The 22,566-nt window shown below is 32.9% G+C and overlaps 1 protein-coding gene across 1 annotated transcript in view; it reads right to left on the bottom strand.

Annotated features, from left to right (window-relative positions):
• Window positions 1–478: 478 nt before the first annotated feature.
• The window catches only part of LOC145277620 (forkhead box protein F1-like), a 140,747-nt gene continuing 118,659 nt past the window's right edge, over window positions 479–22,566 (bottom strand). Inside the window, exons 2-3 of the mRNA XM_080129155.1 lie at window positions 8,309–8,419; window positions 479–3,762 (exon numbers count right to left, since the gene is read on the bottom strand). Of these exons, the coding sequence (XP_079985281.1) occupies window positions 3,632–3,762; window positions 8,309–8,419 (242 nt within the window). The 3' untranslated portion in view covers window positions 479–3,631. The remainder of the gene's footprint in view (window positions 3,763–8,308; window positions 8,420–22,566) is intronic.

A 22,566-nucleotide genomic window follows, 5' to 3' on the forward strand; every position in this document is an offset into this window, starting at 1 on the left:
TGTCCAAGGAGAAAAATGTAATGGGCCGAAAAAGGTGGAAGCGGAGAGAGAAGGATAAAAATTATTTTACACTTTTGCCCCGGGCAATGCCGTGTAGCCCTGCTAGTTATTAGTAAAATAACTTAAAACATTTTATACTGTCTTTATTTCTTAAACAAAATTTGCTAGTTGACTTCATAATTTGTAAAAGTTTCCTGTCAATATTTTAAAAGTTTTTTTCTTTCCATATTGACAGTCCTGTTTATTCAAGAAAGACCATGTTTCCTCTTGGTTTTAGTTAAGGAAATGCAATTTGTTGAAGATATTGTTTCGTCTGACTTGTATAAAATGATTTTTCGTTCGAGTGGTTATTCGCAGAAAAATATCCAGAAATGTTTCCTCCATTAAAGGGACCTCAAAATGTTAGATCTCTCGACCTATAAATGGAGACGACTTTGGGTGTAATACATGAAACACAGGATTGTTAAAACGCATCGAATCTTTAAAACATGTTCTTTTTATTATTATACTTTTAATATTAAAGCATGCAAAATACGCAAAAATGTCTTTTATTAAACAGATATATTTCTCATTCCTTAATTGTTTCTGGTTCAATTTACATTAAAAAAAAAAAAAAAAAAAAAAAATGGCGGATGTTTTAAAGATTTTTTGGTCTGCGCATTTATTATTTCCAGAGAAATTTTCCTGAAAGTGATTTTTGCTGTTTCAGGAGATTAATAATAAAATCACGTATTTCATGAATTCCAAAAATGTAGAATATTGCGATTTTTTTTTTCGGTACATGAAATGAAGTTGTGGCTCGTGAGATTGAGGAAATCAAGTATTTGTAAAGCAAAACTAGTTGAACTGTACATTTTTCCTCGATCACCAATTAACATTTTCAATGAAGTTATTACTTTAATGTTTATTCTTAGCGATGAGTTCTCGGTGAAATAGTTGAATTTTTTCCGTTTTACCATCGTTTCGATAGTATTCGTATATAAATAATATAGACACGTAAGGTTTGTCTTTCTTTCTAAAAGGTTGTTCTGACTGCATGCATTAATAAGAGAGGGATGATTGCAGTGAAATAAGTTACGGAACGAGAAACCATGATTTACAAAAAAAAAAAAAAAGAAAAAAAAAAAGGGAAAACGAAAAAATGATAAGGGCTTGAGTATTTATGATGTCCGTCACTTTTGCTGAATATTTCTGCTTGGATTGAAATCTTACGTTTTAAAATCGCATCTCTTTGAGATTATTTTATTGCATCTTTATCCAATAAAAATCCTTTGATTAAAAAAAAAAAAGTGTTTTTTTTTTTAGAATAAAAGCAATTCTGAAAACCATTCTTAGAGAAAAAAAAAATATTTGAAACTGCTGAATAATAACCGCCCGAAATGAAATTCACATAAAATTGCAAATTGGAAATTTCATCTTCAACTAAAATTGCGGTAGCACAAAAACTACAAAACCACCCGTAAATATTATCGTTCACTTTGAAAAAGAGACAATTTAGAAAATTCAAATTTATATATACTAGCGAGAACTGTGGAAATTCCACTGCGGCATCTTCCATATGTAATATATTACTGCTGGGCATCCTGTGGATGTTCAGCGTAAATGGAGACCCCGTGATATTATTTGGTTAAAACTGTAAAGGTATTTATCTAAGTAATCTCATTAATGTAGTGTCAGAATATATCTGGTTATGATTTATCTCTAAAATATCCTTATAGTAGTCTGTGATATATTTCCATTGTATGGACGCCCAACGCGAACGGAAATTCAATGATGTCATATCATCTTTAAACAGAACAGATACTACTCTTAGATCTTAGCCAGAAGTATATTTTACTTTCATTTACCGTCCAAAAGCGACATAATATTAAAATTTTTTTTTTTTTTTTTTTACATCGCGTCTTCGGTTATTAAAAAGGATATTACAAGGTGATAACATACTACAAACATTAAATTAGCGTATCTATATACTAATTTGATATTCGTAGTATGTTATCACCTTTTTTTCTTTCTAATAAATAGAATTTCCCGATCGAATAATTTATAATATGGAAACCGTGACATATGTACGTACGTTAAATGTACTACGGTATTAATATAGAAATGTTGGTTTTCGGGCGTCTTATAAACAAGCGAAAAGCAAAATGGCTGCCGAAATGATGGTTGAAATTCACTAAACTGCTCTTGTAGAAAGAGCTACCACTTTGCAAATGCAAACAATATATATATATATGTCTCACAAATGTACCGTAACGACCAGTTTAGTGACGTTTGCGAATCACCTGGTACGCGTTAACAGCGTAGTTTGGACAGTAATGGTCATCAATTTCAACATTTGCGAACATGATTGTTCAATTACAGTTGTCCTCTGTATACGATGCTATTCCATTTCACCCTGTGTTCGAAAATGTTTTTTCATCATTGGAAGTGTGAGTACATTTTTTGAGACACTCTGTAACTGATTAAAAGGATAAAATAAAATAAGAAAAAACCCACTTTAAATGCGTCGAATAAAACTTTTTTTCTATAATCTAACTAACTAAAAGAGAATATCGCAACAATACGCGCCATTATTTCTATTTTTCTCTTTTATAAAGGATATTTTTTTTTTATACTATAGTGTTTATCAGATATTTAAGGCACCAAAGTTTATATGAGAAGGCGTAAGGATAAAGTGCTTAGTGGCGATCAGTTATAAGTGACAATCTTCTGGTGGTTGAAGTTTAACACTTACTTAAAACTTCTACCCAGCCATAGCTGATAGAATAAGAGCAATCTTCCGCCGTGGATTGAATAGAAGGTTCATTATTACAGATCTAAATTTTATACAGATTCTGAAGTTTGACAAGCCACACCTGTAGGTCGGAGGTTACGTTGGCTGAAACGCTGTAAAAATAACATTCCAGATGTTATACAAAGAATCTACATTCACCTTTGTGATCATTTAAAGCGATTTCTTCGCAAAATGAACTTTGGAAATTTGTAAGTTGTCCAAAGAATTTGATGCCAACTCTTTCAGATTTCATTCGATTATTAGATAAAAAATAAAAAAATAAAAATAAAAAATAAATAAAAATCGCTGGACTGATATTAGACTATATATTTTTTTTATCCTATTTCGATATAGTTAGTTAAATTTTTAACTTGCACTAAAAAATATAGATATAATGTTTATTGGAAGAGAGGTTTATTTCCCTTCTAAACATAAATTAACCAAAGTTTTTTTTTTTTTTTAAATAAAAATATAACATATTCTTTAATAAATTTTCTAAATATAAACTGTAAAAATTAATTAAAAAATCTTTTTGCAAAATTTTGGTTCGTCTAAATAAAATGTTTTTGCAAAATTTTAGTTCGTCTAAATAAAATAGTTTTTTTTTGCAAAATATTAGTTTGTCTAAAATTCCTGTCATTTTCAGAATTGCTTTTATACCATCTAATGAACTTTGACATTTTAGAATGTTCCAGGGATAATTACACTTCTGTTTTTAGAATTTTAAATAAAACTATTTAAATTTCTTTTATTTATTTTTTTGTTTTTCTTGTGTTGAAAACGAGGAAATATTTTGGTTATTTTGGCCGAAGCAGAAAGAACAAAACATCATGGAAGTCAATCTTTTTTGTGACGTCATCACATCGAACATTTCTCATAATAAGAAGGTGGGTGCATCTGTGTGTTATCTGTGTTGACGCCATATTGATAATAGGCTTTCCTGTCACAGGTCGGTTGTTGATTATAGATTGGAGCCGGAAGTCGCATTCCTGAAACAATACAAGAAAATATTTTACTTTAGTTTATTTTTATGGTTTTTTTTTGTCTCGGTTTAAGAAGTTCATATATATATGACTACTTCATTTAATCACATAAATTAATATACGAAAGTATAATTTTATGCGTAAACTAAATATTTACTTCAACAGTGCTCAATACATAGGTAGAGCTAGGTAGCAAATTATAAAAATATTTATAGCAATTAAGCTACACAGAATATTCTGCGTTTACTCCACACTAGGATTCGTCTATATATATATATATATATACATACACACACACACACGAACTGCTATTAGTGTATTAAGCGACGCTCTTTGTGTAAACAAATCGAGCGGAGGCATTTGGACTATGTCAAAACATCGTTAATTCATTACCCTCACAGCAGCAGCCGTAAGCGCAATGGTGAGAAGCCTTGACTGTCATATAAGCGGTCGGGTTTCGATTCTGGCTTGAGGCATTTGCCTGTCTAGTCGCACTGATGAACTGTGAAACAGCGAAATAGTACTGTATGTGGATGACATTATACACACACACACATATATATATATATATATATATATATATATATATGAAACTGTATGTGTGTCAGAGTTCGTTCCCTATGGGCTAATTTTTTTATAAAATTTCACAAGAAGGTACTTTATGTGTTCTTAGATAGGCTTTGTATCGAAATATCTTCGATAAGTATCAATAATCAATAATCGAAAAAATCCAATGAAAGAAGGAGCAAGCGATTTTTACTAAAGTTAACACTTTACACAGCCTAACATCACAAGTGCATTCGATAAGTTATTACCGCACAAGCCTAAAGGCAAGGCATATAAAATCAACAGTAGGTTCTTGGATATGACAGCGGCGCATTCGAAATGAATTATCAATGATAATTGACTTTCATTTTAAACTTAAATTCAAGCCATTATATATGAAATTATTTTATAAAATAGGTAATAGGTTCTCTACAGTGCAATGTAGACTACAATGCAATGTAGACTACAATGTATTGTGGACTGCCACTGTGAGGAAGGAATATGAAGCTTTCTCTCGATGGGTTCCAAGCAATCAATCGATTTGATTAAAAAATGGGCGATTTCACTGATTTTGATGACAATAAAAATATGGGAGTATGAAACATTTGTTGATCATCATTTGATCCCGGGCAACGTCAGGTCTCCCTGCTGTTTATAAAGTAAACAAAACAAATCCAATATTAATAAAATAATATCTGATAAGAAATCAAGGCGGTTGTCCAAATTTCCCTTAAAAACAAAACTTTTTGATGTACGTACTCGTGACAAAACGAAAAGATCATATTCCAAAAATCATTTAAATTATCAAGTAGTTTTATTTTTAGAAAGAGAATGTTTAAACGATTCTAAGCGATTAATGGAAAATCGTAGAAGTTTGTATTGCAGAGTTATCTGTCCTTGTTTATTCCAAACGGCGACTCGAGGCGGTTTCTTTTTGTTTGCTGATACAGTTTGATGTTCTTAGTTAAAAAGAAAACTACTAGATCAATTTACGTGATTTTTGGAATATGGCATTTTCGTTTCGTCATGGATATGTATATCATACAAAATTTTCTTTATTAACATTTCTATACAAGTTATTGATTGGTCCCAGTTCTTGTCTTAAATTCCTCCATATTACAAAAATAATAATAATCTTATTACTAAGCAAACAATTAGGAAAACTATTCGAAAGAATGGCCTTCAATATCTTAATCTAAAAGCAGCAAAGATCATACCAAAATCTAAGAATCTAACAAAATCACTCACACATTATCAACTGCCAAATGCCAGCCTAGAAACACCTTAAAAATAAACACGGTAAAAACTATCCGAGACTAGTAAAAAACAAAAACTGTTTGATTTGGGATGACCTTATGATTAAGAGGTCGTAACAAACAAACAGGCGTAAACAAGTGTACCTTTTCCATAAAAAACACATTAGAGTTAACATTCAAAGAAGGTAGTGTTTGAATATATGGTTAAGTGCCAGTTTTAATCATTTAGAACTGCTTTAAAGCTTCACCACTCACTAAGTTTTCAGCCAAATTTTAAACAATTATTACAATTTATAGATCACTTCAGCTATATTACAGTTTATAGATCACTTCAGCTATATTGTGAAAAGTCAATTTTCGTTCCGTAAAACAAAAATTACGATTAATTTACTGGTGTTCAAAATCGTAAAAAAATACGTAAGGCGGTGAGCGACGTTTTTTATGAATGGTTTTCATAACAACCACGTCACTTCAGCGACTACTGTTGCTATCAATTCACTGCTCTCGCGAAAAGAGAAGTAACAAATGAAACAAATGCAAGGAGATAATTGGGGGGGGGGAGTTATTGAAAGCATACGAGTGCCGTACATTGTTATTACATATGTGTGTGTTATGTTTATGGGGGCAAAAAATAAGACTGAAATTAAGGAAATAAGTTAACTTACTGGAAACCTGGAAAAATCATGGATTACAATAGAAAAATGCGAGCATGTAAAATAATATGCTTAAGCATAAACATGGAAAATTAAAGGACCAGTTGTTAACACTGGAAAAGTAAAGGACAAGATATTCTAGTAAAAAATATAACTTAAAATATTGCAGCATTAAGAATATTTTTTTAAATTCAATTTATAACATTATATAATCAATTCTTAATGCTGCAATATTTTAAGTTATCAATTTATTACATTTTTTACTAGAATATCTTATTCTTTTCTTTTCCAGTTTTAACAACTAGTCCATTACTTTTCCATGTTTAAGTTTAACCATATTACTTTTCATGCTCGCATTTTTCTATTGTAATAATAATAATAATAATAATAATAATATATATAGCTGTACACTTTTTTTAATTACATTTCCACCACGGATAAGGCCTAGTGCCACTTTGATGTAGGGGGCTACTATCAGGGATATGTTGCAGGAATACTACGTAGGGAGTTGAGCAGCAACATATCTGTTAACATTATGCTTGAACTTCTGCATGTTAGTAGAATTAGAGAAGCAGGAACCCGGAAGGGAATTCCAAAGTCTAGCAGTCCTAGGGAAGAAACTATTAGAGTAGAAGACTTTTTGGCATCTGGGGATCTGTGTAGGGGTGGGATTTTGCTGCTTGTCGGAGGTATTTACGTAGAAGAGGTACACGGGCTTGTAGCTTGTCGGAGCACCTACCATTGTAAAACAAGCAGAGGAATGCAACATTTCATGGATAGAACGGTGGTTGAAGCCTAACTGACAATCTACTAGATTGGCGACTGTTTTGAACCGTGTCTAAAAGCGAGAAGCTAGTGGCAGATGCACATTGTTATTAGAAGGGTAGTGCGTACATCAGGTTTAACAGTGCATACATCGTGCTTTGACGATTTTCGACCTAAACTTAACAAGGATCGTCAAAATGGCGAAGTTACGAGTTAATTTGTTTATTTTTTTTTCTTCTTAATAGAGTTGAACTTTATGTTTTTGTTAAATAATATATATATTGGACGATGTCAAAACATCGTTAATTCACTATCCGCACAGCAGCAGCCGTATAGCGTAATGGTTAGAAGCTTTGACTGTCGTTTGGGCGGTCGGGTTTCGATCCTAGCTTGAGGTAGTTGCCTTTCTAGCCACACTGATGAGCTTTGATACAGCGAAACAGTACCGTATGTGGATGACTATTATATATATATATATATATATATATATATAACTCAAATGACCTTGTAACGATATATGTAACCCACTTTCCGGTTTACGACATCCGGTTGTGCATGCGCGCATAACCTGCGCACTGAAATATTAATGTTATTATTTCGAAATTATTATTTAACATGGGAAGAGTGGGGTTTAAAATAACTTAAATGTAATACAAAAATGAACGATGTAAAAGAAAAAGCAGATATATCAAAATTTGAATTTAACTATAAGTATTATGATATCTGTTCAGTGCCCATTTACCTATAAGCATGGCCAATCACTTATAATTCAGTAACTATAAATTTGTCTTTTTTCAGACATAATCAATTATAATAAACAGAACGACTCATAGAAATCTATATTCTTTTTCATTTTAGTATACTTTCATAGAAATGTTTCTGTTATGTCACCCCCTCCCCCCCAAAAATCTATTTTCTTTACGTCACAAGTGTCACGCTCACGCATGAATTCCATAGCTAATATAACATACTGACCCAACGGGTCACGGGTAGTCTAGTATATGTATATTAGCGACAGAGAACCTACATATAGAATAAAGTATATGTAAATAAGCATACCCATAGCATATATGCAGGCATTATGTTTATATGCATAAAATGTACACATAGCATTATATATGCATAAAATATGTACATATAGCATTATATATTCATTAGACGTAGACATATAGCAATACGCGTGTATAAAATTATACACAACATAATTTCTGTATAAGCTTATGGATGAACCAAATGGTTATAATTTTTCTAGTAATATACGAAAAATAGAAACAAAAAAAAAGCTGTAAAAAAGAAAATATTTTATTTTCTGATGACCTTGTGTTGCCATACCTGAATATTCAATTTGATTGGATTTTGGCGTCGCCTGTGATTTCTGAGGTGGAAACTGTGTGTATGTATGCTGGTAAGAAGTCGGAGATTTTTCGATTCCCCATTTTAGACCTATAGAAAAAAAAAATTAGAAAAAGTAAACAAAAATTCTTCGGCTACAAATATATCTAAAAATTTTGAATGTTAGGAAAAAAAAAAACAAACAACAAAAAAAAACAAACAAAACAAACAAAACAACAAAAAATGATTAGTCACAAATTTCAATATTAGAAAATAAGAAATATATCTTTGTTATTGCATGTCGCTCAGACAATTGATATTGAAAGTAATTAACTTTTGAACTGGCCATTCGACGATATAATAAATAAGTTTTAATATATGAAATATTAGCGGGAGATTTTACGTTAGAATAGAAAGTGGATATTGGGCTTATTTTCAGCAACCTTATAAATCAAGGCTCCCTTTTGACATTCTTTAGTCCTCACATTTCAAGAGCAATGTTTCTGACAAAGGGAGACGAATTGCTGTTTTCTGTGTTGAAATCTATCCATATAACATTTATCGTTGGTTAGTTTTTTTATATTGAAGTGATAATTTCCAAGCTCCTTACATTAAGTGCCTCATCTCGAGCGATTTCCTTAAAAAAAAAAAAAAAAAAAAAAAACAAGTAAAAAGAATTGTATTTTTTAATAGATCTAAATTTATTATTACGAACGAGCTTCGTTAATGTTTGCTCTAATCTATCTATCTATATATCTATAAAAGTGAACGTGTCTGTGTGTCTGTCTGTCTGTGTACATTTCCCTATGCAATAACTGTCAATTTTTAGTCTACAGACTCGAAATTTGATATACAGGGTACTGAGATTTGGGAAAATCTATATGATCGGTTTTCGGCCAGAAATTTGGCTGTTAAGGGGGTCAAAGTTTAACGATTTGACCATTAAGAACTCTACTAAACTCCTCCGATAATTTTGGGTCTAAACACTTGAAATTTTGGACATAAGTTTCTTGGACATGGATCTAACTTAATAACTTGATTTGAACTCAAAGCAAATGTTAAGGGGTCATAATAGGGGTCAAAATTAAAAAAATTGACCATTTTTATTTTGCTTAGCATACACCTTAAAACACCCGGGCAACGCCAGGCACCCATGCTAGTATATATATAAAATTGAACGTGTCTGTGTGTGTACATTTCCCTACGCAATAACTGTCAATTTTAAGTCTACAGACTCGAAATTTGATATACAGGGTACTGAGATTTGGGAAAATCTTTGTGATTTGTTTTCGGCCAGAAATTTGGCTGTTAAGGGGTCAAAGTCCAACGATTTGACCTTTGATAACTCTACCAAACTCTTCCACCAATTTTGGGTCTAAACACTTGAAATTTTAGATATAGGTTCCTTGGACATGGATCTAACGTAATAACTTGATTTGAGCCCCAAACAATAAATGTTAAGGGGTCAAAGTTAAAAAAAAAAATTGACCGCTTTTTTTTTTATTGCTCAGCATACATCTCCAAACACCCGGGCTACGCCGGGTTGAAATGCTAGTATTTATATAAAACAATCTCCAAATCAACGAAATAATAAAAAAAAAAAAATAGAGGAAAACTTTTCGATCTGAAAATTAAAAACAAATTAAATGTATCAACTTATTTAGAAAGTAGAATAAAGAAAAATGTCTCATTATGGAAATAAAGTGAAAGATATTTTTCCGTATTTATTTAATACAATTGGGTTGTCCGACTTGCTATTTGTTTTTCCCTAAACATTTGAGATGATTCCATCTAGCCGTTTTTTAATTTTTTTTGTTTACTCGCTAACGATTGTGTGACGAGATATAATTTATATACAAACAATTACAAGCTTTTTTTTTTTTTTTTTTTTTTTAAATAGTGTGGACGATAGACGGCAATGGAATTATTCTGTTGACCGCATTTTGTTTCCAGGATCAAAGTTTCGGCGTTGACACACACGTTGAACTTTATTATATGAGAGTTTCATGATGACTTTCAGAGAATTTTAGATTCAACAAAATAAAAAAAAACAAACAAACATGCTTTCCACTTGCAGCAACAGTTACATATCAGTTAAACGGAAAGAGGAGGGGGTCTCTAGAAAGGTACAACAGTACCCGAGAACAGACCCATCGGCATTTCCCGCTAGGAGAGATCAAGTGTCCGACACAAAATAAAAAAAAAGTAGTGATTTGGACTTAATTAAATCATACAAAATAAAAAAGGGCCAAGACCCCTAGCAGAAATCAGACAATGAAAAAAAAAAAAAAATGTGCCAAGAATTCCTCCAACTAGTCAACATTTATTTAATCGCCAATATTTTACATATAATGGATATAAGACTATTTTATTTCACAGCCCACGCATTAAGCGTATATACCTAAACATATCTTTCATCAGAACGAATAATGGACGAAACTAAAATAAAATACGATTAACACATTTATAGCAACGTAACATCATACAAGCATAAAAAACATTCGTTTTCATTTTACTCTTTAAGATAGGAAGAGTGATATACAAAAAAAAAAACAAAAAAAAAAACAAAAAAAACAGATATTACCCATTCTGTGGGATCTTCGCGGAAAACGTCCAGCGATAACGAATTCTCAATACTCTCCGGCCCTTTTAGAAAAAGAAAACTAAGTGATGACCAAAGACTATGCATTATCAGAATCGGTTCCCTACATATTGTTTATGCCCTACTGAAATGAAGCAGAGAATTTAATTTTTTTTTTTAAGTCTGTGCTGTTATCCATTCGGCTGCGTGACCTGTAGATATAAAGTGATAGCCTCTAGCGGCCAGAAAAAGATAACCAAACAATAGACGTAGTCACTTTTATACGTGCCGGAACTGATTTGGATTGAACTTTGTAAAATTCATCGCTTGTTTCTCTTTGGTTCATTATTACTTTTTACTCACTATGAGTTCTCTCGCTAATCTTTTCCAGTGGTCGCTCATTGGCTAAACCATGCTGTGTTTCCTAGAGTCTCAGTAACAAGTCTTTTATAATGTCCAACACTCCTCGCTAATTTCGATATCGTCACAACTTACTGCGTTCTCACAACAGCCGTTTACCATTCACTGATAACTGTTGTTGTAAATTTTTTTAAAGTGAAATTTGAGTGACAATAAGTCTCCTCAAAATTCCAATTTTCTCTCTACCCTTCCAATCGAGTTTGGATGGTACTGTCACTCTTCGGTTTTTCCTTTTTTTTCAGACCTTCCACGGTCACTATGTGGTACCAATCGAAGTGTCTCTGTAAATCATTTATTAAATAGTATTTTCACCCTTTTTCGTTAGTAATAATCATATCGTTATAATTGAAACGTTATATTTTGATGAAAAATATTAGGGAATAAATCGTATCAAAGCTTCCATCCAATAAAAGCTTCACACACAATTAGTTTTTTTTTTTTTTTTTTTTGGAAAAAGAAATCAAGCAGAGTGCTCAATTATAAGGAAAATCAGAAATTAAGAGCGTATTATTTATATTTTATTTACAGAAAGTTTTAGATGAGAAGTCATTAGTACCGTCGGTTTCAAACCCTATAATTAGGGACCGTTTTAGATACCATATCAAGCTCTCTTCAGTGATGAGTATTGGCTGGAGAGAACTTTATGTGGTTATCTAAAAAGGTCCCTAATTATCGGGGTTGAAACCGACGGCACCAATGGCTTATCTCATCTAAAACTTTCTGTAAACAAAATATAAATACACACATTAGCAGGCCGCCCGGCATTGTCCAGTCGTAAAATACGCTTAAATATGATTTTGATTAATGCAGATGTCGTAGTTATTATTATATTGGACCAAATATATAGTAATGCCTTAAAAAGTAAAAAAAAAAAAAAAGACTCGTGCGCCGCCACCGAAAAATCGAAATCAAAACGTTTAGCTTACGATTTATTTTTTCCTTTGACATTAATACCTAAGTTATGAAGGCATGTTTGCTGCAAGGCTAAAAATTAAAACATGAACCAATAGCTATTACGTCACGTATGGATATTCATAATGTCGTCGTTCGGCCTTCATCTGGCAAATTCCATTTTTATTTATACACTTTTGCACCGATTTTCGGCTAAAAACTAAATATAAAGTTCCGCATAGGTTCGAATACCCTATATATTAAGTTTCATGTCTGTAGATAAAAAGCTGGCGGAGGAGTTTGGTAGGCTAAATTTTCTAAATATATATATATGCATACTTATATATATATAGAAAGAGTTGTTTACTATAAACTTTTTGCGCAAATATTACGCAAGTTAAATCATGTAGAATATCTGCATGAATATAATTACACGTTAACTAAAGATGATCATCCCATAAGAAAACCGAAAAAAATAATAGGGAATTAATTAAAACGAATGTTTAAAAGAATATACGAATTAGTTAGATCTTTTGGAGAGATGCATCAAACTGTATAAAAGGTAACCTGAACAGTTATGAATACCAAGATATATTGGATGAAACGTACCTTCTAACCCACCAAAATGAGTACGTATTTCTGCAGGACGGGGAAAGTGCAACGCCTCTAAAAGTTCTAGAAGATTTTTTGAAGAAATGGATATTACTGTGTTGGCTGACTGGCCAGCACAGAGTCCTGACTTAAACCCCATAGAAAATCTGTTTTTTTTAAAAATTTAAATTAGGAAAATATACACGAAGGAAATTGGATCAATTATGGGCCAATGTTAAAGAGGAATTCAACAATACCCGAATTCTTACATAAAGCTCCGATTCGGTGCCAAAGAGGCTAAGATTTTGTCTTTATAACAAAAGCTGGCACACAAAATATTAAAAGCAAAAATGTAAAAAAGTAGAGAATTATTATCATTAAAACAAATATTAATTTAAAGTTTTTTTATATAAATAAATTTAATATTTTTCTGTTCATATGTCATACTGGCGATATTTTATGACCTCCTCTTCTGTGCTTAATCATAAAAAAAATATTTTTTTATAACTTGTATAATTTATAGATTGATTTGTTAATTGTATAATTAATATTAGTAATATTAATGATATAAACAATAGAAATTCGAAGGAAAAAAAAAAAGAAAAATTAAAAAATTGGAAGAAAATAAAATTATAAAAATGTACTGGGTGGCCACTCGAAACTAAGCGATGCTATATATCTTACTCACATACTGAAAGAATACCGTCCCAGGACGGGTAAAATTAATACTCAAACAGAACAGTTTTGTGAATGAAAATTCGAAAACTTCCGCTTTTTTTTTTTAATCAAATTTTAATATGTATTAGACATCAATTATTAAATATTTCCCAAATCTCAATTTGAAATATTTTAAAAGGAATTTTAAAGAGAATATCGGCACTATTTTGTACTTGTAGTGGGCAATCATCATCCTGGTCGGATTTATCTGTTTTTCATCGCGAGCGCGAGTTGCATCTCGAACTATCGCAGTCCAATTTCATCGGTCTTACTCCAGTTCGCAGGATATGTCTCACTAATCCGAATTCCATTTTCGAAGACCAATCACTTGTGGGCCCCATAGTTCTACCTGGTCGTCCTTAAATGTTGTCACCGAAGTATTCAGCAGTCCCGACACGTTTACGTCAGCTAGGCAAGGAGGGAGTGTGCAGAGGACCTTGCGATGTAACTCTCTGGTTGACGAGCTGCTTGCATGTCCAAACCCCGGGAGTCGTCGTTGAAGATAGGACGGCAGATGGCTGAAGTTTAGTTTTCGGCAGAGAATAGAAACCGGAACACTATCTCCACGGCGGCAACGAAGAATTTTGCGAAGATAGTTGTCGGAGACTTCCAGTTAATGCATATCTGCCTCTTTCGTAGGCTACATCTCACAGCTATAGAGAAGGATAGTCCTCACCATTCTCTGATAGATACGTTCTTCATGTCCAAACGCATTTCCTGTCGAGGCTGCAGAGATCGGCTGAGACGGAAACAGCTGGACCGCTACCCCATTTGATAATTCAAATATTTCACATTTGCATTAAATTTGGCCCACATTAGACAATAATTAAACAGAATTCGCCGAATATTACCCCCCTACATTTTAGACATTCTCTAGAATCAAAATCATGTAATAGATTTTGATCAAAATTTTTACTCTTACTCACCTTGCCCCTTGGACATAAATGACTACTATTTGGCACCATACCTACAGGGGCACTATGTAGGGAGTTGAGCGACGAGATGTCTGTCCACAATAAATTTAAATTTCTGCATGTTAGTGCAGTCAGAAAAGCAGAAAACAAAGATGGAATTCTAAAGTCTAGCAGTTCGAGGGAAGAAACAATTTGTGTATAAGACTTTCCGAAATCGACGTTGAATATTTCTGCTTGTTGGGTTAATCGGGAATATTTACTTCGAGGTGACATAAGGGCTACGAGTTCGTCAGAGCACATTCCATTAACGTACTTGTAAAACAGACACAGGGATGCAACATTGCGATGATAGTGATTAGAATAAGGATTCTAAATGTAGGGTTTAATAGCATTGTATCTTGATTTTAATCTTTAAGTGGACATACTGTAATTATAAAAAGAAGGGTTGTCGTCAGCGTTCGTACGACATTGTAAAATGCGATCTCTACAGTTCGGTTCCAAGAACTCCACTGTCCTGCTCTCTAAACTTCAAATTTTTAGGTCTTTTTTGATGGCGAAATCTCATCGATACGTAAATCGATGCATATCAAATTACATTCTATAGTCGTATAAAAATGCTGTTAGAATTAATTTTATCGATCCCATGACGTCTATTCTAGCTCATAATCTTAATCTAGCTGTTGTAGAAATGGATTAAAGTAGACGTGCTCTCGAATGTTTACACGCCTCCTCTCTCCGTTTAATCTACACATACACAAGTAAAATAATACAAACACCAGAATTAATCTACGTTTCAACGATGTTAATCGCTTTCTGAGGGGTTCAAGACCAACTTAAAATAATCAAATGAATGCCTAATATATTGAATAAAAAAATGTAAAATAAAAAATTAAAACAATTTCAAATGAAAAAAATAAAAAATGTAAGATAATTTTTATTTAATGTAAAATAAAAAACAAAATTTTAAAAACAATCAAAATGTTATTAACAAAAGTGACATTCAATCTATTCACTTCCTAATACATTTGGCAAATGTATACTCTCCTCCTCCTCCTCCTCCTTCCATAATCAGTGAACCAAACAACCTGTCACACAAGTTTACATATGAGTTTAGGTTTCAACGTTAAAATATATTCTTATTCATACTATCTAATTTGTCAGGTTCGAATGTTAAAACTATGGATGAAAAAAAAAACATCTTGAATCATTTCGCCAAGGGGGGCATCAGCTGAAATACAGTCGCCTTAAAACTACATGAATTATTCCATCTGACGTTACGTTTTTATTTTTTTAATATAAACAAATAGAAACGGTTTTATAATCTTCGTTTTCTGGAAATAAAACTAACGTGTGAATTTTCATTTAGTTTATTTCATTTGAATTCAATTAGTGTCATGCCAAACGAAGCGATCTCCCCCCCCGTCACATAGACTAATAAAAATATCATACGAATTCACGAGAACTGAAACTGGCGAAAATCCCATAATTTGATACCCTTTAAAAACAGAAAAAAAATGTTGGCATCAGTCTCGGTTGGTACCATACAGAATGGACGTGAAGGGCCAAGAAGGATGACAAGATAGCAAAGGAAGAGCACTATCCATGCCTTTATTATAAGGTAGCAGAACGTTTTGGAGCCTTGGGGGAAGACATTACCACTCAAGTACCAGAGAAAGCCAACGGTTGTTATTAGAGTGAATTCAATGGTAAATGGCTGTTGTAATAATGTAAATTAATTTGGGTACTTATGCAGAATACGGACAGCGAAGAAATAATAGCGTTATTATTTAGAAATCCATTCTTTAACACGGAGAGGAGAGGGGATTTCTTAAAAACTTCTGTACTTTCACCTAACAGTTCAATAAACAAAAGATGCCATAAAAATCGAAGAAATCTTATCTTAAAAATAGCATAGTCTGTATTCTGCATAAGTTACGTGCTTTGTAACTCTTATCGAAGTAGACGGAAAGTGCTGGGCATCTGGGGAGACTCATTATCACCGAGATTCCAGGATATACCACTTGCTATTGTCAGTGAGCAATCACTGATAATTACTCGTGTGGAAACCCGCGAGTAATTGGTAATCTGTTATTATAATTATTTACTCACCAAGAGTTTTTAAAGTTATTATTGGTCTTTTCATCCTCCTTCGTCCTTCATGACAGTTTTGCGTAGTATTAACCGAAGCTAGTGTCATCGCATATATATGTAGATTGGGAGCAATTTATTGAATTTCTTACAGTTTTTGTTTCCCAGAGAATTGGCAAGCGTTATATTTTGATGGAAACTGTTAGGAAATAAATGACAGATTGTTTCTTAGTCACTAAAACTCATCAAAACTTTCATCTAAAAAAAAGAATTACACGTACGCACAAAGTGTAGTATAATGATTCTCCAAGTTCCAAATATCAAGTTTTCTCAGTTGGTTATTACTTTTCAAAAGGTATTCATTACTATATGGTTTCGTATTGAGATTAAGAAGTCTACAAAATTATGTTATTGCTGCATATTTAGCCACGTACTCATCAGATATTTACCTTAACTTATTAAAACATTATTTTGAACAATTTACATGGTTCATGTAACCGACACTCTGCTGTTCCTTCTCAGTTACGAAGATTATCACTATATACACACTATGAAAAAAAAATCACATAAGTACGCGCGCATATATATATATATATATATATATATGTGTGTGTGTGTGTGTGTGTGTCCCACACTAAAAGAATACCGTCCCAAGAGGAGTAAAATTAATGCCCCAACAGAGCAGTTTTGCGCCATTAACTTGCGAATGAAAATTCGGCTACTTGCGATATTTTATCGTGAACTTTTAATATGTATTAGACATCAATTAATAAATATTTCCCAAATCTCAATTTGAAATATTTTAAAGGAATTTTAAAGAGAATATCAACACTCCCTCTTCTACTTCACTGACGTTCTTGTAATAGTGGTAGTAGTAGCAGAAACAGTGACAAGTGCCATATTCTTGCGACGTGTTGTTGAACTTGATTTAATTTTCGCTAACTACTGTACTAAGAAACAATACGAAAAAGACAAACGTATTTCTTGTTTTGTGAAACAAGATATAATTCGGTCCATTTTGTGAACATCACGTTCACCTAAGCTAAAATCGGGCGGTGGGGGTAGATTTAGAGGAAATGGAGAAGCTCCATCTTGAATGCCGATATTTTAAACAAAACGTGCACTTAATAAACCCGTGTCACTTTCATTTGAATTCCGGTGCGTATAGTTCTAATTCCATGAGATCAGTAAAGTTCATTGCAATTGTCGATAAAAAAAAAACAAAAAAAAAACAAAACAAAAAAAAGTAGACGCCTCTTCCATTGTCAATTAGTTTTTGTTAATATCTTTATTTTTCATCTTCTCTTATGGTCGTCACCCAATGTTTAAAAGCAAATAGAAAAAAAAGCTATTACTAAGTTTCACCATAATTAAATTTCCGGTACTGATTTCTTTGAGAAGTCCCAAATTTCTCGTCTTGGAAAAATTAGGTCTCGTTATATTTTTGTAGACGGTGCAATTTCAACCATAAAAACGCAAAATCGTTTTAGATTACCAGGCGCCATTTAATCAATAGATTTAAAAAAAAAAACAACAAAAAAAAACAACAGAAAACAATTAAATCCAAATTATATTGGACAACCAAAACAAAAATCTTTAAAACGATAATATAAAAATATCTTTAATTAAATGTAACCTTACTTGATTTGGCTCTATATGCAACCGTATTGTTGATTTTAATACACAATGGAAAATTATGTAAAGTTATAATTAAAGATATGCTTTAAATTGATCATTGAAAAAATGAATTTCTTTAATTTATAAAACTTTAATTTATTTATTTATAAAAAAAAGAAACCGAATTCAATTCGTTTTCTGTTCTTTTAAAAATGTTCATTCGCTTTAAGCACAGTGTTAATTTTATTTCTGATTTGCTAATTCAATTTACTAATTCTTATTTCCTGATGTTTAGAAACTTGGAACTACTCAAATACATCAGTACAAAAATTCCTTAGAACTGCTTTTATTTATTTTTCTTGCTTCTGATTGAAATAAAAGACACCAACGCCATCATCATTTTCTTTTGTGGAACGAGAGTCGTGCTGTATTTTACTGAAGAGGATTAAACTTTTAATCAGGTTGAATTCCGTACGTCTTGGAATCGGCATAGTTTTCTTATACTAATGGTTCACTATTTACTAAGACCAGAATCCAGTCGAGGATAAATATTAATGAGATTTATAGTTAGATGATTGATCAGTAGCTTTAACGGATGTCTAATTCACATGACTCGACAAATACTTGTAGACATTGGACTAGAAAATAACCATAAATAAAGAATCTTGGAAAACAATTTCCATTTATGGAAGTCCCGTTTGATTTAGGTACAGAGAAAGAAAGTTATTTGCAATCGTGATAGAAAATAAGTTCTCGATCAGAGTCAGCCATCTTTATTTTATCCATCCTTCATTAGTTTATAACCGCAATATTTTTCCCTTTCTCTATCCGCTTTAGATCACGATTATATATTTTAGATAAATATTAAACTATTTCTTCTTTAAAATTACTTGTCTATCATAATAGTAGGTATACTAATTTTCATTTAAACTAATACCTATGACGTTATTTCCATTTTTACGATACAAGCTAACAATCATTTGACATGATGCAACTAGCCGCTTCATAATCTTGAACAACGTATATCTTCTACCAAAAACAAGTCATTCACATAGATATTTCAAAACAAATCGATGTCACTTAGCATAGTTTAAAATTTTTAAAATGAAACTATTGACATTTAAAGCTTAAAGACCAAACTTAGTTGTAAAATGCAAGACATTTTTAACTTGGGAAGTGACAAAATGGCCGACCGACATATTAATATGTTGATTACAGACATGCATACATACAGAGAGGAAAAGTATACAAAATAATTTCTATTTTAATATTTTATACTTAAATTGTATTGTTATTTTTTCATAGCTAAATCGATTTATTTATTACTATTTGCAGATGAGCGCCTATTTACGTCGATGTTTTCCTATTTAATGAAGTACATGCTTCCCCCCCCCTTTTTTTTATAATACTTACATTTATGAATAAGAAATGTATACCAAAATTGCGGAAATGAACAAGCAGATAGAGGGAGGGACAGAGACAAGGAGAGAGAGAGAGACAGAGACAAGGAGAGAGAGAGAGAGACAGAGACAAGGAGAGAGAGAGAGACAGAGACACGGAGAGAGAGAGAGACAGAGACACGGAGAGAGAGAGAGACAGAGACACGGAGAGAGAGAGACAGAGACACGGAGAGAGAGAGAGACAGAGACACGGAGAGAGAGAGAGACAGAGACACGGAGAGAGAGAGAGACAGAGACACGGAGAGAAAGAGAGACAGAGACACGGAGAGAGAGAGAGACAGAGACAAGGAGAGAGAGACAGAGACAAGGAGAGAGAGACAGAGACAAGGAGAGAGAGACAGAGACAAGGAGAGAGAGAGACAGAGACAAGGAGAGAGAGAGACAGAGACAAGGAGAGAGAGAGACAGAGACAAGGAGAGAGAGAGACAGAGACAAGGAGAGAGAGAGACAGAGACAAGGAGAGAGAGAGAGACAGAGACAAGGAGAGAGAGAGAGAGACAGAGACAAGGAGAAAGAGAGAGACAGAGACAAGGAGAGAGAGAGAGACAGAGACAAGGAGAGAGAGAGAGACAGAGACAAGGAGAGAGAGAGAGACAGAGACAAGGAGAGGAGACAGAGAAAGAAATTTGATGAGGAAGAAACAAATGCAAAATGGAAGAAATTGTGTGCAAGTGAAAACAAGGCAGATAGCCATTAGTCGCGTGCTCTCGTGTAATGAATGAATGCGTGAATGTAGGATTGACATGATATTCTAAAAGATAAACTAAAATGTCCGAAAAATGGGTTTAAATGACAAATAAAAAGTAAATAACCTAGAATGACTTTAATGAACTTAAGGATGAATTGAATGCTTCAAAAAAATAACTGGAATCCTTCAAAAACAACTTGTATGATCTGGAGAATGACCTGAATGGCTTTGAGACTGACTGGTTGTAAAGTGGGTGATCATTTTAAATTAGATTAATACAGGAAAGTGATCCCCCACTTTATATCACAGGTACAGCATGTATTAACAGATACTACACTTTGATCTTGGCGAAAAGGCCAAGAAAAGGGTATTTATTTGCTCCCACACCGAGAAAATTAGGCACAAGGCCGATTTTTAATGTGAGGAGTGAAGGGGAAATGGGGACCAACTCCCCGGGGGGGGGGCAGAGGAGCTGAATAGTGACAATTGGTATGAAGGTATTTATTTGCTCCCCCACCTAGCAAATTAGGCACAAAGCCGATTTTTAAAGTGAGGAGTGAAGGGGAAATGGGGACCAACTCCCTGGAGAGTAGGGGAGCTGGATAGTGACAATTGGTATGAAGGGTTGCCCATACATTGACCAAGGTCTTATATGTGGGATTGTCCCCACATATGGTCTTTGCTTGCAGTATCTGCCGGAACAGAAGAACAGCATCTATTAACAACAGACCTTTGATCTTAACCAAAAAGGCCAAGCATAAAAGTGTTACGGACAGACCGGCCGACAGACTGACGGACCGACGGAGTGACTTATAGAGTCGCTTGCACGCAACTAAAAAGTTTTATTGTGGTGTTCGTCCAGAGTCTGGCATCAGTTTTAAACTAGAAGTGGAAGTTGATAGGGAATAAAAATTCAACCTGTAAAAAAAAGTCAACCTGTATGCCTCGGTTAGAGGAGATGACAATTTCTATTATAATCGTCGTCCATCTTGTACTGGCTAGACTCAACGTCGTTTAACTTCGGTAATGTAATGAGAATTATGTCAACGTGATTATGCCGCATACATTTAGTAATACTAGTAAATATTACTTGTGAGTTTTATTCTCATTTGTATGTGTGTGAGGGAGAATATGTCATAACAAACAATTATGAGTATCACAGAATAGTAATTTCGAATATAAAATGCAAGTCTACATTTATTTTTTTTCTAAGCAACTTCCAGGTAAAACGACCACCGCCATGATTGCCTATTCATTTTTTTTTTCTAACATTAGTATTTCGTTCTGTTTTTGAAGACAAGATTCGTTTTTTTTTTCATGCACTACATATCCCTTTTAAAAGGAACCAAAGAAGTTAAGGGTATCTTAAGTCTTTCTTCTTGCCTGATGTCAAACCCCAAATGAATTGTGCTGATGGATTTTCTAATTACAAGACAAGTGCCGATGGACAACATAATTATTATTCGACACCTTCTCCCCCACCATTCCGCCCACTCTTCGCCTTTGCCGCCCACTTGGTCGCTGACATTTTGTCGTCACAAGAGAAATGGGAACGGAATCGGAATTCATTTAAAAGGACTTTCCACTTATTAATCTTCGTTTTTTTTCAACTCCTTTTCTTGAAATCCAGAAGTTTTCTCAGAAAAGTCAAAAAGGAAACGAAACAATCGGTCTAGACACAATTAATAGTATATCGTTTTGTGTTTTATCACAGCGAAAAAACTCCAAGAAAATGCAAAGAAGAAACATATATAAAAGTGTGACAGTTTACTTTTTGTATTGTGTGCAATATATATATATATATATATATATATATATATATATATATATATATATAGAGAGAGAGAGAGAGAGAAACATGCATTTTAGTTAGAGCTACAATGTTTTCAAAACTCCAGTATATTTTTTTCTAAATAATATCTGAAGAGAACCAAACATGGTTGAAACACGTGTAAAAATATTTAAACACAGAACCTTTGAAAAAAAAAAAAATTAAAACAAAATGAAAATATCAAATAATAAAAATAAAAAAAATGAATTCTGGCACACACACACACACACATACATACATACACACGTGTGTGTGTGTGAGTAAAATATATAACAATATACTTAATAAAAAAAGATATCCTTAATTTAGGAAAATACTTTTTTTTCTCGAATTTGTACAGGGTGTTGGAAAATTAACTCTTTATTAAGTGATCGCAATTTATTACTGAAATATAATTCTCACAAAACTTATGTTAAGAAAGTGCATATCATGCGAAGTTTTACTTAGAATTCAACAGCGA

This window comes from Euprymna scolopes, chromosome 6, assembly GCF_053919585.1.
Source record: "Euprymna scolopes isolate OS-2025 chromosome 6, ASM5391958v1, whole genome shotgun sequence".
NCBI classification, from domain to species: domain Eukaryota; kingdom Metazoa; phylum Mollusca; class Cephalopoda; order Sepiida; family Sepiolidae; genus Euprymna; species Euprymna scolopes.